The 15,793-nt window shown below is 46.5% G+C and overlaps 1 protein-coding gene across 2 annotated transcripts in view; it reads left to right on the top strand.

Moving 5' to 3' along the window:
• Positions 1–15,793, top strand: part of pcbp4 (poly(rC) binding protein 4) — a 145,069-nt gene that overhangs the window by 106,240 nt on the left and 23,036 nt on the right. For both annotated transcript variants that reach the window (XM_014168308.2, XM_014168310.2), the window contains exons 6-11: positions 951–1,082; positions 2,982–3,110; positions 4,048–4,122; positions 10,172–10,243; positions 13,695–13,736; positions 14,087–14,171. In XM_014168308.2, the coding sequence (XP_014023783.2) occupies positions 951–1,082; positions 2,982–3,110; positions 4,048–4,122; positions 10,172–10,243; positions 13,695–13,736; positions 14,087–14,171 (535 nt within the window). The remainder of the gene's footprint in view (positions 1–950; positions 1,083–2,981; positions 3,111–4,047; positions 4,123–10,171; positions 10,244–13,694; positions 13,737–14,086; positions 14,172–15,793) is intronic.

Raw genomic sequence — 15,793 nt, 5'->3', positions numbered from 1 at the left:
GTCACAGGCCACTGGTCAGACATAGAGATTGTTAGCCTGAGTTTACCTGGCCAGGTCACAGGCCACTGGTCAGACAGAGATTGTTAGCCTGAGTTTACCTGGCCAGGTCACAGGCCACTGGTCAGACATAGAGATTGTTAGCCTGAGTTTACCTGGCCTGGTCACAGGCCACTGGTCAGACATAGAGATTGTTAGCCTGAGTTTACCTGGCCTGGTCACAGGCCACTGGTCAGACATAGAGATTGTTAGCCTGAGTTTACCTGGCCTGGTCACAGGCTACTGGTCAGACATAGAGATTGTTAGCCTGAGTTTACCTGGCCAGGTCACAGGCCACTGGTCAGACATAGAGATTGTTAGCCTGAGTTTACCTGGCCTGGTCACAGGCCACTGGTCAGACATAGAGATTGTTAGCCTGAGTTTACCTGGCCTGGTCACAGGCCACTGGTCAGACATAGAGATTGTTAGCCTGAGTTTACCTGGCCTGGTCACAGGCTACTGGTCAGACATAGAGATTGTTAGCCTGAGTTTACCTGGCCAGGTCACAGGCCACTGGTCAGACATAGAGATTGTTAGCCTGAGTTTACCTGGCCTGGTCACAGGCCACTGGTCAGACATAGAGATTGTTAGCCTGAGTTTACCTGGCCTGGTCACAGGGCCTTAGCCAAGAGAGTCACAATCTACATCTAAAGGAACATAAAGTAGAGGGAGAGACAGAATGCCATTTCTAAAGGTGAATAGATCTGACCAACAGGGTAAATATTGTCTGTGATCTATATGGGAATCGATAGACAGCAGACAGAGATTGAGCGCTAAGCTTTCCCTGATTGGATCGTTGACGTGTAAACTCTGTAAATGTTGCTTTATCTTCCGTTCTTTTGACCAACTGTTGTTTTAATTGATGAGTGACACTTGAATAGTGAATCTAAACAAATCATGTTTGTTTCCTCCAGGACCTCACAACTCTGGTAGCCAATGGCACGGTCACCAGCAAGCCCCCCGTCACCCTACGATTGGTCATTCCTGCCAGCCAATGCGGCTCTCTCATCGGCAAGGGCGGCTCCAAGATCAAGGAGATCAGAGAGGTGAGTGTGGCTCTGTCTCACTTGCTTAAACATCTGTCCTCTCCTCCTCTCCTTTCTAAACATCTGTCCTCTCCTCCTCTCCTTTATAAACATCTGTCCTCTCCTCCTCTCCTTTCTAAACATCTGTCCTCTCCTAAATAAATATCTGTCCTCTCCTCCTGTCCTTTATAAACATCTGTCCTCTCCTCCTCTCCTTTATAAACATATGTCCTCTCCTCCTCTCCTTTCTAAACATCTGTCCTCTCCTCTCCTTTATAAACATCTGTCCTCTCCTCCTCTCCTTTATAAACATCTGTCCTCTCCTCTCCTTTCTAAACATCTGTCCTCTCCTCCTCTCCTTTATAAACATCTGTCCTCTCCTCTCCTTTCTAAACATCTGTCCTCTCCTCCTCTCCTTTATAAATATCTGTCCTCTCCTCCTCTCCTTTATAAACATCTGTCCTCTCCTCCTCTCCTTTATAAACATCTGTCCTCTCCTCCTCTCCTTTATAAACATCTGTCCTCTCCTCCTCTCCTTTATAAACATCTGTCCTCTCCTCCTCTCCTTTCTAAACATCTGTCCTCTCCTCCTCTCCTTTCTAAACATCTGTCCTCTCCTCCTCTCCTTTCTAAACATCTGTCCTCTCCTCCTCTCCTTTCTAAACATCTGTCCTCTCCTCCTCTCCTTTCTAAACATCTGTCCTCTCCTCCTCTCCTTTATAAACATCTGTCCTCTCCTCCTCTCCTTTCTAAACATCTGTCCTCTCCTCCTCTCCTTTCTAAACATCTGTCCTCTCCTCCTCTCCTTTCTAAACATCTGTCCTCTCCTCCTCTCCTTTATAAACATCTGTCCTCTCCTTTCTAAACATCTGTCCTCTCCTCCTCTCCTTTCTAAACATCTGTCCTCTCCTCCTCTCCTTTATAAACATCTGTCCTCTCCTCCTCTCCTTTATAAACATCTGTCCTCTCCTTTCTAAACATCTGTCCTCTCCTCCTCTCCTTTATAAACATCTGTCCTCTCCTTTCTAAACATCTGTCCTCTCCTCCTCTCCTTTATAAACATCTGTCCTCTCCTCCTCTCCTTTCTAAACATCTGTCCTCTCCTCCTCTCCTTTATAAACATCTGTCCTCTCCTCCTCTCCTTTATAAACATCTGTCCTCTCCTCCTCTCCTTTATAAACATCTGTCCTCTCCTCCTCTCCTTTATAAACATCTGTCCTCTCCTCCTCTCCTTTCTAAACATCTGTCCTCTCCTCCTCTCCTTTATAAACATCTGTCCTCTCCTCCTCTCCTTTATAAACATCTGTCCTCTCCTCCTCTCCTTTATAAACATCTGTCCTCTCCTCCTCTCCTTTCTAAACATCTGTCCTCTCCTCCTCTCCTTTCTAAACATCTGTCCTCTCCTCCTCTCCTTTCTAAACATCTGTCCTCTCCTCCTCTCCTTTATAAACATCTGTCCTCTCCTCCTCTCCTTTCTAAACATCTGTCCTCTCCTCCTCTCCTTTCTAAACATCTGTCCTCTCCTCCTCTCCTTTCTAAACATCTGAACTGAAACCAATATGGTGGAATAGTTGTTGGAACTGATCTTTCAGCTCAGTGTAATGAAGTAGAGGTGGGTAGAGAGAGTCAGAGGCTGTTTGGAGTCCCATTTATATTGTATACTTTATACACTATGACCATTAATCAATCAATCAACTGTATTTTATAAAGCCTTATAGCAGTTTACACAAAGTGCTTTACAGAAACCCAGCCAAAACCCCCAAAAGAGCAAGCAATGCAAAGGCAGAAGCACAGTGGCTAGGAAAAACTAGAAGGTAGGAACCGAGGAAGAAACCTAGAGAGGAATCAGGCTCCGAGAATGTTGGCCAGTCCTCTTCTGGCTCTTTCACACATCATGTTTCCCTTTGTCATCTTAAACAGACCACGGGGGCACAAGTACAGGTAGCAGGAGACCTCCTTCCCAACTCCACTGAGAGAGGTGTGACAATATCCGGGACCCAAGACGCCATCATCCAGTGTGTCAAGCTCATCTGCACTGTCATTCTCGAGGTGGTGTACACTTCCTCATCACCCTGATCCCTGACCCCTTTACTACTTGTGAACTTTTATTGACACGTTAGACCGCAGGTCGTGAATGCACGGCTGTTTGTTTGTAGCGTGCAGATCACTAGATCGCCCCCAAAGGATCCTGATATTACCAGCCACAGACACGGAGGATCCAGACAGATCAATGTATCATAATTGATTTAAGCAAATGTATAAAATTATCACTATCAAAAGATTTATGTTAAAAAATGAACAAATAAGAAAGAGAAAGTTAATAGTGATGACTTGATAAGCCTGTAATCAGTACTCTGTCACATCTCTAGTAGCACATATCAAATACTTCCATTTGAAAATAAATACAATCAATCAATGTTTCGAAGTAAAGACATTTCTACATTTCTAAAATCGATACCCTCTTCATCTTGAGAACTATCCCGCTGCAGCGAGAAGACTACTTAAGAGGATGAGCCTGAATGACAAAAACAGAAGAATCTAAGGATTTAACAACTCATTGTTATTCCAGGCACCTTAATCTCTGCTGGAGAAAACACTGACCCTATCCAAGCATGCGCTTTCATGTAATTGTAGAATCAAAGCGTTTCAGAGATAAATCAACGTTGTCTGAATACTGTTTTTGTTTTGTCCTTATCTAGTCATCTGAAATCCACCATATTGATAGTTTTTTGGTCCCCAGACCTGAATTCAAATACTATTTGAAATCATTTCAAACGCTGTTTCCCCACTAGGTAGTACAGGCAAACTGAAGCAAATGTTTAAAGTATTTAAAACATTTCAAATAATATTTGAACCCATATCTGTTGGTCCCAACCTTCTGCAACTCATCTGTCCTAAGGCTATACAACCATGTTTTATTGTGCTGCGATGTTTAGTAAAAAACATTATTGTCTTTATGCTGTTTGCTTTGTCCTCCTGTATCCAGTCACCACCGAAGGGGGCCACTGTTCCTTATCGACCCAGCCCCTCCCCAGGAACAGTCATGATCTCCGGGAACCAGGTGAGAATCACACAATACAACAACACAACACAGTACAACACAACAAAAAAACAACACAACAACACAATAACACAGCACAACAATACAACAACACAACACAGTACAACACAACAACAAAAACAACACAACAACGCAACAACACAACAAAAAAACACACAATAACACAACAACACAATAACACAGCACAACAACACAACACAGTACAACACAACAAAAAAACAACACAATAACACAGCACAACAACACAACAACGCAACAACACAACAATGCAACAACACAACACAGTACAACACAACAATGCAACAATGCAACAACACAATAACACAGCACAACAACACGGAGTAGGGTGCAATTTTCTCTACTTGATGTCAGATCTCTGTAATGATATAGATTGTGGAAATATGATCAGGGATGAGGCCAATTAGAATTGAAGGCAGTAAAGTCAGGAAGCAGTTAAAGATATTCACCTTTGAAATGAATATCTTTAACTTTTCACTCTATTAATAAGAGGTCATGGAAAAGAAATGCCCTTTTTTCAATTATTGAATTGAAATTTCAGTTTACTTTCTGAATTGATTGCCTTCAATTCTAATTGAAACCAACCCTGATGTAGTGGTGGTCTAACCCTGATGTAGTGGTTGTTTAACCCTGATGTAGTGGTAGTTTAACCCTGATGTAGTGGTGGTGGTCTAACCCTGATGTAGTGGTGGTCTAACCCTGATGTAGTGGTGGTCTGACCCTGATGTAGTGGTGGTCTAACCCTGATGTAGTGGTGGTTTAACCCTGATGTAGTGGTGGTTTAACCCTGATGTAGTGGTGGTCTAAACCTGATGTAGTAGTGGTTTAACCCTGATGTAGTGGTGGTCTAAACCTGATGTAGTGGTGGTCTAACCCTGATGTAGTGGTGGTTTAACCCTGATGTAGTGGTGGTCTAACCCTGATGTAGTAGTGGTTTAACCCTGATGTAGTGGTGGTTTAACCCTGATGTAGTGGTGGTCTAACCCTGATGTTGTGGTAGTGGTTTAACCCTGATGTAGTGGTGGTTTAAACCTGATGTAGTGGTTGTTTAACCCTGATGTAGTGGTGGTGGTTTAACCCTGATGTAGTGGTGGTTTAACCCTGATGTAGTGGTGGTCTAACCATGATGTAGTGGTGGTCTAACCCTGATATGGTGGTGGTCTAACCCTGATGTAGTGGTGGTCTAACCCTGATATGGTGGTGGTTTAACCCTGATGTAGTGGTGGTTTAACCCTGATGTAGTGGTGGTTTAACCCTGATGTAGTGGTGGTCTAACCCTGATGTAGTGGTGGTTTAACCCTGATGTAGTGGTGGTCTAACCCTGATGTAGTGGTGGTTTAACCCTGATGTAGTGGTGGTGGTTTAACCCTGATGTAGTGGTGGTGATCTAACCCTGATGTAGTGGTGGTCTAACCCTGATGTAGTGGTGGTTTAACCCTGATGTAGTGGTGGTCTAACCCTGATATAGTGGTGGTTTAACCCTGATGTAGTGGTGGTTTAACCTTGATATAGTGGTGGTGGCTTAACCCTGATGTAGTGGTGGTTTAACCCTGATGTAGTGGTGGTCTAACTCTGATGTAGTGGTGGTTTAACCCTGATGTAGTGGTGGTCTAACCCTGATGTAGTGGTGGTTTAACCCTGATGTAGTGGTGGTTTAACCCTGATGTAGTGATGGTTTAACCCTGATGTAGTGGTGGTGGTCTAACCTTGATGTAGTGGTGGTCTAACCCTGATGTGGTGGTGGTTTAACCCTGATGTAGTGGTGGTCTAACCCTGATGTAGTGGTGGTGGTCTAACCCTGATGTAGTGGTGGTCTACCCTGATGTAGTGGTGGTGGTTTAACCCTGATGTAGTGGTGGTGGTTTAACCCTGATGTGGTGCTGGTGGTTTAACCCTGATGTAGTGGTGGTTTAACCCTGATGTAGTGGTGGTCTAACCCTGATGTAGTGGTGGTCTAACCTTGATGTAGTGGTGGTTTAAACCTGATGTAGTGGTGGTGGTTTAACCCTGATGTAGTGGTGGTTTAACCCTGATGTAGTGGTGGTTTAACCCTGATGTAGTGGTGGTCTAACCCCGATGTAGTGGTGGTTTAACCCTGATGTAGTGGTGGTCTAACCCTGATGTAGTGGTGGTGGTCTAACCCTGATGTAGTGGTGGTTTAACCCTGATGTAGTGGTGGTGGTTTAACCCTGATGTAGTGGTGGTGGTTTAACCCTGATGTAGTGGTGGATTAACCCTGAAGTAGTGGTGGTGGTTTAACCCTGATGTAGTGGTGGTGGTTTAACCCTGATGTAGTGGTGGTTTAACCCTGATGTAGTGGTGGTGGTCTAACCTTGATGTAGTGGTGGTCTAACCCTGATGCAGTGGTGGTTTAACCCTGATGTAGTGGTGGTGGTCTAACCCTGATGTAGTGGTGGTCTAACCCTGATGTAGTGGTGGTGGTTTAACCCTGATGTAGTGGTGGTTTAACCCTGATGTAGTGGTGGTTTAACCCTGATGTAGTGGTGGTCTAACCCTGATGTAGTGGTGGTGGTTTAACCCTGATGTAGTGGTGGTCTAACCCTGATGTAGTGGTGGTCTAACCCTGATGTAGTGGTGGTTTAACCCTGATGTAGTAGTGGTTTAACCCTGATGTAGTGGTGGTCTAACCCTGATGTAGTGGTGGTCTAACCCTGATGTTGTGGTAGTGGTTTAACCCTGATGTAGTGGTGGTTTAAACCTGATGTAGTGGTGGTGGTCTAACCCTGATGTAGTGGTGGTGGTCTAACCCTGATGTAGTGGTGGTTTAAACCTGATGTAGTGGTTGTTTAACCCTGATGTAGTGGTGGTTTAACCCTGATGTAGTGGTGGTTTAACCCTGATGTAGTGGTGGTCTAAACCTGATATTGTGGTGGTTTAACCCTGATGTTGTGGTGGTCTAACCCTGATGTAGTGGTGGTCTAACCCTGATGTGGTGGTCTAACCCTGATGTAGTGGTGGTCTAACCCTGATATGGTGGTGGTTTAACCCTGATGTAGTGGTGGTTTAACCCTGATGTAGTGGTGGTTTAACCCTGATGTAGTGGTGGTCTAACCCTGATGTAGTGGTGGTTTAACCCTGATGTAGTGGTGGTCTAACCCTGATGTAGTGGTGGTCTAACCCTGATGTAGTGGTGGTGATCTAACCCTGATGTAGTGGTGGTCTAACCCTGATGTAGTGGTGGTGATCTAACCCTGATGTAGTGGTGGTCTAACCCTGATATGGTGGTGGTTTAACCCTGATGTAGTGGTGGTTTAACCCTGATGTAGTGGTGGTTTAACCCTGATGTAGTGGTGGTCTAACCCTGATGTAGTGGTGGTTTAACCCTGATGTAGTGGTGGTCTAACCCTGATGTAGTGGTGGTTTAACCCTGATGTAGTGGTGGTGGTTTAACCCTGATGTAGTGGTGGTGATCTAACCCTGATGTAGTGGTGGTCTAACCCTGATGTAGTGGTGGTTTAACCCTGATGTAGTGGTGGTCTAACCCTGATATAGTGGTGGTTTAACCCTGATGTAGTGGTGGTTTAACCTTGATATAGTGGTGGTGGCTTAACCCTGATGTAGTGGTGGTTTAACCCTGATGTAGTGGTGGTCTAACTCTGATGTAGTGGTGGTTTAACCCTGATGTAGTGGTGGTCTAACCCTGATGTAGTGGTGGTTTAACCCTGATGTAGTGGTGGTTTAACCCTGATGTAGTGATGGTTTAACCCTGATGTAGTGGTGGTGGTCTAACCTTGATGTAGTGGTGGTCTAACCCTGATGTGGTGGTGGTTTAACCCTGATGTAGTGGTGGTCTAACCCTGATGTAGTGGTGGTGGTCTAACCCTGATGTAGTGGTGGTCTACCCTGATGTAGTGGTGGTGGTTTAACCCTGATGTAGTGGTGGTGGTTTAACCCTGATGTGGTGCTGGTGGTTTAACCCTGATGTAGTGGTGGTTTAACCCTGATGTAGTGGTGGTCTAACCCTGATGTAGTGGTGGTCTAACCTTGATGTAGTGGTGGTTTAAACCTGATGTAGTGGTGGTGGTTTAACCCTGATGTAGTGGTGGTTTAACCCTGATGTAGTGGTGGTTTAACCCTGATGTAGTGGTGGTCTAACCCCGATGTAGTGGTGGTTTAACCCTGATGTAGTGGTGGTCTAACCCTGATGTAGTGGTGGTGGTCTAACCCTGATGTAGTGGTGGTTTAACCCTGATGTAGTGGTGGTGGTTTAACCCTGATGTAGTGGTGGTGGTTTAACCCTGATGTAGTGGTGGATTAACCCTGAAGTAGTGGTGGTGGTTTAACCCTGATGTAGTGGTGGTGGTTTAACCCTGATGTAGTGGTGGTTTAACCCTGATGTAGTGGTGGTGGTCTAACCTTGATGTAGTGGTGGTCTAACCCTGATGCAGTGGTGGTTTAACCCTGATGTAGTGGTGGTGGTCTAACCCTGATGTAGTGGTGGTCTAACCCTGATGTAGTGGTGGTGGTTTAACCCTGATGTAGTGGTGGTTTAACCCTGATGTAGTGGTGGTTTAACCCTGATGTAGTGGTGGTCTAACCCTGATGTAGTGGTGGTGGTTTAACCCTGATGTAGTGGTGGTCTAACCCTGATGTAGTGGTGGTCTAACCCTGATGTAGTGGTGGTTTAACCCTGATGTAGTAGTGGTTTAACCCTGATGTAGTGGTGGTCTAACCCTGATGTAGTGGTGGTCTAACCCTGATGTTGTGGTAGTGGTTTAACCCTGATGTAGTGGTGGTTTAAACCTGATGTAGTGGTGGTGGTCTAACCCTGATGTAGTGGTGGTGGTCTAACCCTGATGTAGTGGTGGTTTAAACCTGATGTAGTGGTTGTTTAACCCTGATGTAGTGGTGGTGGTTTAACCCTGATGTAGTGGTGGTTTAACCCTGATGTAGTGGTGGTCTAAACCTGATATGGTGGTGGTTTAACCCTGATGTTGTGGTGGTCTAACCCTGATGTAGTGGTGGTCTAACCCTGATGTGGTGGTCTAACCCTGATGTAGTGGTGGTCTAACCCTGATATGGTGGTGGTTTAACCCTGATGTAGTGGTGGTTTAACCCTGATGTAGTGGTGGTTTAACCCTGATGTAGTGGTGGTCTAACCCTGATGTAGTGGTGGTTTAACCCTGATGTAGTGGTGGTCTAACCCTGATGTAGTGGTGGTCTAACCCTGATGTAGTGGTGGTGATCTAACCCTGATGTAGTGGTGGTCTAACCCTGATGTAGTGGTGGTGATCTAACCCTGATGTAGTGGTGGTCTAACCCTGATGTAGTGGTGGTTTAACCCTGATGTAGTGGTGGTCTAACCCTGATATAGTGGTGGTTTAACCCTGATGTAGTGGTGGTTTAACCTTGATATAGTGGTGGTGGCTTAACCCTGATGTAGTGGTGGTTTAACCCTGATGTAGTGGTGGTCTAACTCTGATGTATTGGTGGTTTAACCCTGATGTAGTGGTGGTCTAACCCTGATGTAGTGGTGGTTTAACCCTGATGTAGTGGTGGTGGCCTAACCTTGATGTAGTGGTGGTCTAACCCTGATGTGGTGGTGGTTTAACCCTGATGTAGTGGTGGTCTAACCCTGATGTAGTGGTGGTGGTCTAACCCTGATGTAGTGGTGGTCTACCCTGATGTAGTGGTGGTGGTTTAACCCTGATGTAGTGGTGGTGGTTTAACCCTGATGTGGTGCTGGTGGTTTAACCCTGATGTAGTGGTGGTGGTTTAACCCTGATGTAGTGGTGGTGGTTTAACCCTGATGTAGTGGTGGTGATTTAACCCTGATGTAGTGGTGGTTTAACCCTGATGTAGTGGTGGTGATCTAACCCTGATGTAGTGGTGGTAGTCTAACCCTGATGTAGTGGTGGTTTAACCCTGATATAGATGACGTGATGGTGGGGATAGTGTCACTGTCTGAACAATGCCTTGCAATGCTCTGTATTGTTTTATTTGTGGTTTATTTTACTGAGGTTAGTCTGAGCCCTGGTCTGTTCCTATTCCTGTTTGTCTGTGTCTGAAGGTGTTCGAGGCGTCTGAGTACGGGTCACACCCCCTCTTCCAATTGGCCCAGGGAGGGCTGGATCTACAACAAGTAAGTATGCACTAGTGGATCAGGCTGTGATGATGACGGTGACTTATGAACATAGCACCACTACCAGAGTGGGGACGTGGAAATAGTTACACTATTGTATACATCGAATCCATTTAAAAACCTTGTGCCAGGTAGACAGTCACCTTGTAGTGTGTGTACGGCACCAGAGTTGGAGGTAAAAAATACAAAAGTGGAGAGGAAAGACAAAGTAAAACGGGGCCACGGAAGTCAGACTCCACTCCCCCCCATCCAAACAGGCAGACAGTTACTGGTGTTGTTTTGAAGTAGGCTTCTTCTTCCTCCCTCCTCCCTCCTGTCTGTCTGTCTGTCTGTCTGTCTGTCTGTCTGTCTGTCTGTCTGTCTGTCTGTCTGTCTGTCTGTCTGTCTGTCTGTCTGTCTCTCTGTCTCTCTGTCTCTCTGTCTCTCTGTCTCTCTGTCTGTCTGTCTCTCTGTCTGGCTGTCTTTCACAGTAAAACAAGGCCAGGTCTTCCCTGTCTGTATTCCAACCCCAGTGTCCTCTGTTGGTTGCTGTTGGCCTTATCACTGTGGGGATAAACAGTAAAGGCATGTGATACAGAGAGAGAGATAGTGAGAGACAAACAAAGAGAGGTGGGAAGAGGGAGAGGGAGGGTAGAGGGAGAGAGAGGGGAGAGAGAGAGAGAGAGACAGAGAAACAGAGACAGAGAGAAACAGAGACAGAGAGAGAGAGAAACAGAGAAAGAAAGAGAGAGAAACCGAGAGAGAGAGAAACGGAGAGAGAGAGACAGAGAGAGAGAAAGAGAGAGAGACAGAGAGAGAGAAAGAGACAGAGAGAAAGAGAGAGAGACATAGAGAGAAACAGAGACCAAAGCCAGAGTGTTGTCTATATGATGGGTGTCAGCGGCAGGCTGGACTGGAACTTTGGGAGCATCCTCAGAATGGAGTGGAGATCGGTGCTGCTTGGTTGGCTATCACCATCCTAGCAGCTAGCGTTAATGAAGACTCTGCATGGGAGAGTGAGCGGGAGAGGAGATGAGAGGGGGAGAGAACAGAGGAGATGGGAAAAGATTAGGAGAGAGGAGAGGTGCGGGGGAGAGGAGAGGTGCGGGGAAAGGAGAGGTGCTGGGGAAAGGAGAGGTGCAGGGGAAAGGAGAGGGTGGTGGAGGGAGATTACGCCGTGTTAAGTGGTTCGGCAAGGAGATTAATGCTTTTATACATTATTTACGAGCATGCAGAGCAGAGTATAGACAGAAGAAGAAGAGGAGGAAGGAGGAGGAGAGAGAAATAATAAAGTAAATAAGCAATGTCATTTAGACGGAGGAGCCTCACACACACACACACACACACACACACACACACACACACACACACACACACACACACACACACACACACACACACACACACACACACACACACACACACACACACACACACACACACACACACACATGCGCACACACACACACTGCAGTACATGTTTCAGGGAAATAGAATCCCTGTTGAGACAAAACACACACCCATACACGCACACACTGCAGTACATGTTGCAGGGAAATGGAATCCCTGTTGAGACGAAACACAAACACACACACACACACACACACACACACACACACACACACACACACACACACACACACACACACACACACACACACACACACACACACACACACACACACACACACACACACACACACACACACTAGTCTAACGTCCCTGGTGTCCCTCCCACCTTTATTAGAGGTCCTGCACTAGAACTGTTCAACTAAACAGATTCACAACTTCCTCATGAAATGTACTGCTCTTATTAGCCTAAACATTAACCCACTTCATCAGCTTCATGTTCCTGTGCTAGCCTAAACAGTAACCCACTTCCTGTTCCTGTACTAGCCTAAACATTAACCCACTTCATCAGCTTCATGTTCCTGTACTAGCCTAAACAGTAACCCACTTCATGTTCCTGTACTAGCCTAAACATTTACCCACTTCATCAGCTTCATGTTCCTGTACTAGCCTAAACAGTAACCCACTTCATGTTCCTGTACTAGCCTAAACAGTAACCCACTTCATCAGCTTCATGTTCCTGTACTAGCCTAAACAGTAACCCACTTCCTATTCCTGTACTAGCCTAAATAGTAACCCACTCCATGTTCCTGTACTAGCCTAAACAGTAACCCACTTCATGTTCCTGTACTAGCCTAAACAGTAACCCACTTCATGTTCCTGTACTAGCCTAAACAGTAACCCACTTCCTGTTCCTGTACTAGCCTAAACAGTAACCCACTTCCTGTTCCTGTACTAGCCTAAACAGTAACCCACTCCATGTTCCTGTACTAGCCTAAACAGTAACCCACTTCATGTTCCTGTACTAGCCTAAACAGTAACCCACTTCATGTTCCTGTGCTAGCCTAAACAGTAACCCACTTCCTGTTCCTGTACTAGCCTAAACAGTAACCCACTTCCTGTTCCTGTACTAGCCTAAACAGTAACCCACTTCATGTTCCTGTACTAGCCTAAACAGTAACCCACTTCCTGTTCCTGTACTAGCCTAAACAGTAACCCACTTCATGTTCCTGTACTAGCCTAAACATTAACCCACTTCATCAGCTTCATGTTCCTGTACTAGCCTAAACAGTTACCCATTTCATCAGCTTCATGTTCCTGTACTAGCCTAAACAGTAACCCACTCCATGTTCCTGTACTAGCCTAAACAGTAACCCACTTCCTGTTCCTGTACTAGCCTAAACAGTAACCCACTTCATGTTCCTGTGCTAGCCTAAACAGTAACCCACTTCATGTTCCTGTACTAGCCTAAACAGTAACCCACTTCCTGTTCCTGTACTAGCCTAAACAGTAACCCACTTCATGTTCCTGTGCTAGCCTAAACAGTAACCCACTTCCTGTTCCTGTACTAGCCTAAACAGTAACCCACTTCATGTTCCTGTACTAGCCTAAACAGTAACCCACTTCCTGTTCCTGTACTAGCCTAAACAGTAACCCACTTCATGTTCCTGTACTAGCCTAAACAGTAACCCACTTCCTGTTCCTGTACTAGCCTAAACAGTAACCCACTTCCTGTTCCTGTACTAGGGGTAATTTAGAGAGTCAGACAGAGTTAGAGCTGCTCGTGTTTCTGCTGTGCACGGGGTTAAAATCTTAAACAGTCTTATATAAGGAGGCCAGTGGGAACAACACACACACACACACACAGTCTTTCTCTCCCTCAGCAGCATGTCTCACTACCGACTGAACCAACCACTCATTGCCTTTGATGCTGAGAGTAAAATCGCAGTTATTCCTAAACTTCTCTCAGATGAGCGACAGCATGTCTCCCCCAGAAGAACAGTTTGTTTAAACTCAATGACATTTACCTGGTAAAATAACAACTTCAACAGCCTTGATAGAGAGATTGTTAGTCATTCAACGTTTCACTTAATTGTTTTTTGGTTTTTCTTCTTACTTACAGACGTACGCTGTACAGAACCAATATGGCATTCCACATTCAGAGGTATGTATGCTGATCATGCTGTGACCTATGATCTATCTATCTCCTACCTACCTACCTACCTACCTACCTACCTACCTACCTACCTACCTACCTATCTATCTATCTATCTATCTATCTATCTATCTATCTATCTATCTATCTATCTATCTATCTATCTATCTATCTATCTATCTATCTATCTATCTATCTATCTATCTATCTATCTATCTATCTATCTATCTATCTATCTATCTATCTATCTATCTATCTATCTATCTATCTATCTATCTGACTCTCTCTCTGCTTATCCTCTCATCTGTCTGCCTCTCTCCCTTCACCGCCTGTCTGTCTGTCTACCCCCTGTGTTTCAGTTGGCCAAGCTTCACCAGTTGTCTATGCAGCAACAAGGCCTGGCCGCCCAGATGACCCAACAGCAGACCAACTCTGTCATACCTGGTACGTACTGTACCCGGTACACCCCTGGGGATGGTGGCTATTCAGGGGACTACTTCCTGAAGGAGAGCTGCTGGGACCTGAGTGGGTAGAGGTGCTGATACGGAGAGGGCGAGCCAGGAAGGTAGGTAGAGGAGGAGACATGGAGAGAGGAAGTGGAGGAGAGGTAGAGGGGGAGAGATGTAGAGGGGGAAAGGGGGAGAGGTAGAGGGGGAGACAGGGAGAGAGGAAGAGGAGGAGGAGGAGAGGTAGAGGGGGAGAGAGGTAGAGGTGGAGACAGGGAGAGAGGAAGAGGAGGAGAGGTAGAGGGGGAGACAGGGTTAGAGGAAGAGGAGGAGAGGTAGAGGGGGAGAGAGGTAGAGGGGGAGACAGGGAGAGAGGAAGAGGAGGAGAGGTAGAGGGGGAGAGAGGTAGAGGGGGAGAGTAGATGGGGAGAGGGAGAGGTAAAGGGGGAGACAGGGAGAGAGGAAGAGGGGCGAGGTAGAGGAGGAGCGAGGTAGAGAGGGAGACGGAGAGAGAGGAAGAGGAGGAGAGGTAGAGGGGAAGAGAGGTAGAGGGTGAGACAGGGAGAGAGGAAGAGGAGGAGGAGGAAAGGTAGTGGGGGAGAGAGGTAGAGGGGGAGACAGGGAGAGAGGAAGAGGAGGAGAGGTAGAGGGGGAGACAGGGAGAGAGGAAGAGGAGGAGAGGTAGAGGGGGAGAGAGGTAGAGGGGGAGACAGGGGGAGAGGAAGAGGAGGAGAGGGGGAGACAGGGAGAGAGGAAGAGGAGGAAAGGTAGAGGGGGAGAGAGGTAGAGGGGGGAGACAGGGAGAGAGGAAGAGGAGGAGAGGTAGAGGGGGAGACAGGGAGAGAGGAAGAAGAGGAGAGGTAGAGGGGGAGAGAGGTAGAGGGGGAGAGAGGAAGAGGAGGAGAGGTAGAGGGGGAGACAGGGAGAGAGGAAGAGGAGGAGAGGTAGAGGGGAGAGAGGTAGAGGGGGAGACAGGGAGAGAGAAAGAGGAGGAAAGGTAGAGGGGGAGACAGGGAGAGAGGAAGAGGAGGAGAGGTAGAGGGGGAGAGAGGTAGAGGGGGAGACAGGGAGAGAGGAAGAGGAGGAGAGGTAGAGGGGGAGACAGGGAGAGAGGAAGAGGAGGAGAGGTAGAGGGGGAGAGAGGTAGAGGGTGAGACAGTGAAAGGTGACACACAGAGGGAGAACAGACCGTAATCAGTCTGACAGCTCTGACTGACTTTGAAGTTACTTTGTTTGAGTTCTTACAACGTCCTTCCTACAACGACCTTCCTACAACGTCCTTCCTACAACGACCTTCCTACAACGACCTTCCTACAACGACCTTCCTACAACGACCTTCCTACAATGTCCTTCCTACAACGACCTTCCCACAACGTCCTTCCCACAACGTCCTTCCTACAACGACCTTCCTACAACGACCTTCCTACAATGTCCTTCCTACAACGACCTTCCTACAACGTCCTTCCTACAATGTCCTTCCTACAACGACCTTCCTACAACGACCTTCCTACAACGACCTTCCTACAACGACCTTCCTACAACGAATGAATCCAGTCCCTTTAAAGAACCCTCAGAGTCCAGAAAGCCCCTCTGAATCCTGTCCCTTTAAAGAACCCTCAG

Source organism: Salmo salar, chromosome ssa22 (genome assembly GCF_905237065.1).
Source record: "Salmo salar chromosome ssa22, Ssal_v3.1, whole genome shotgun sequence".
NCBI lineage: Eukaryota > Metazoa > Chordata > Actinopteri > Salmoniformes > Salmonidae > Salmo > Salmo salar.
The sequence above is the reverse complement of the archived record's forward strand: the minus strand, read 5'-3'. Positions and strand labels throughout refer to the sequence as shown.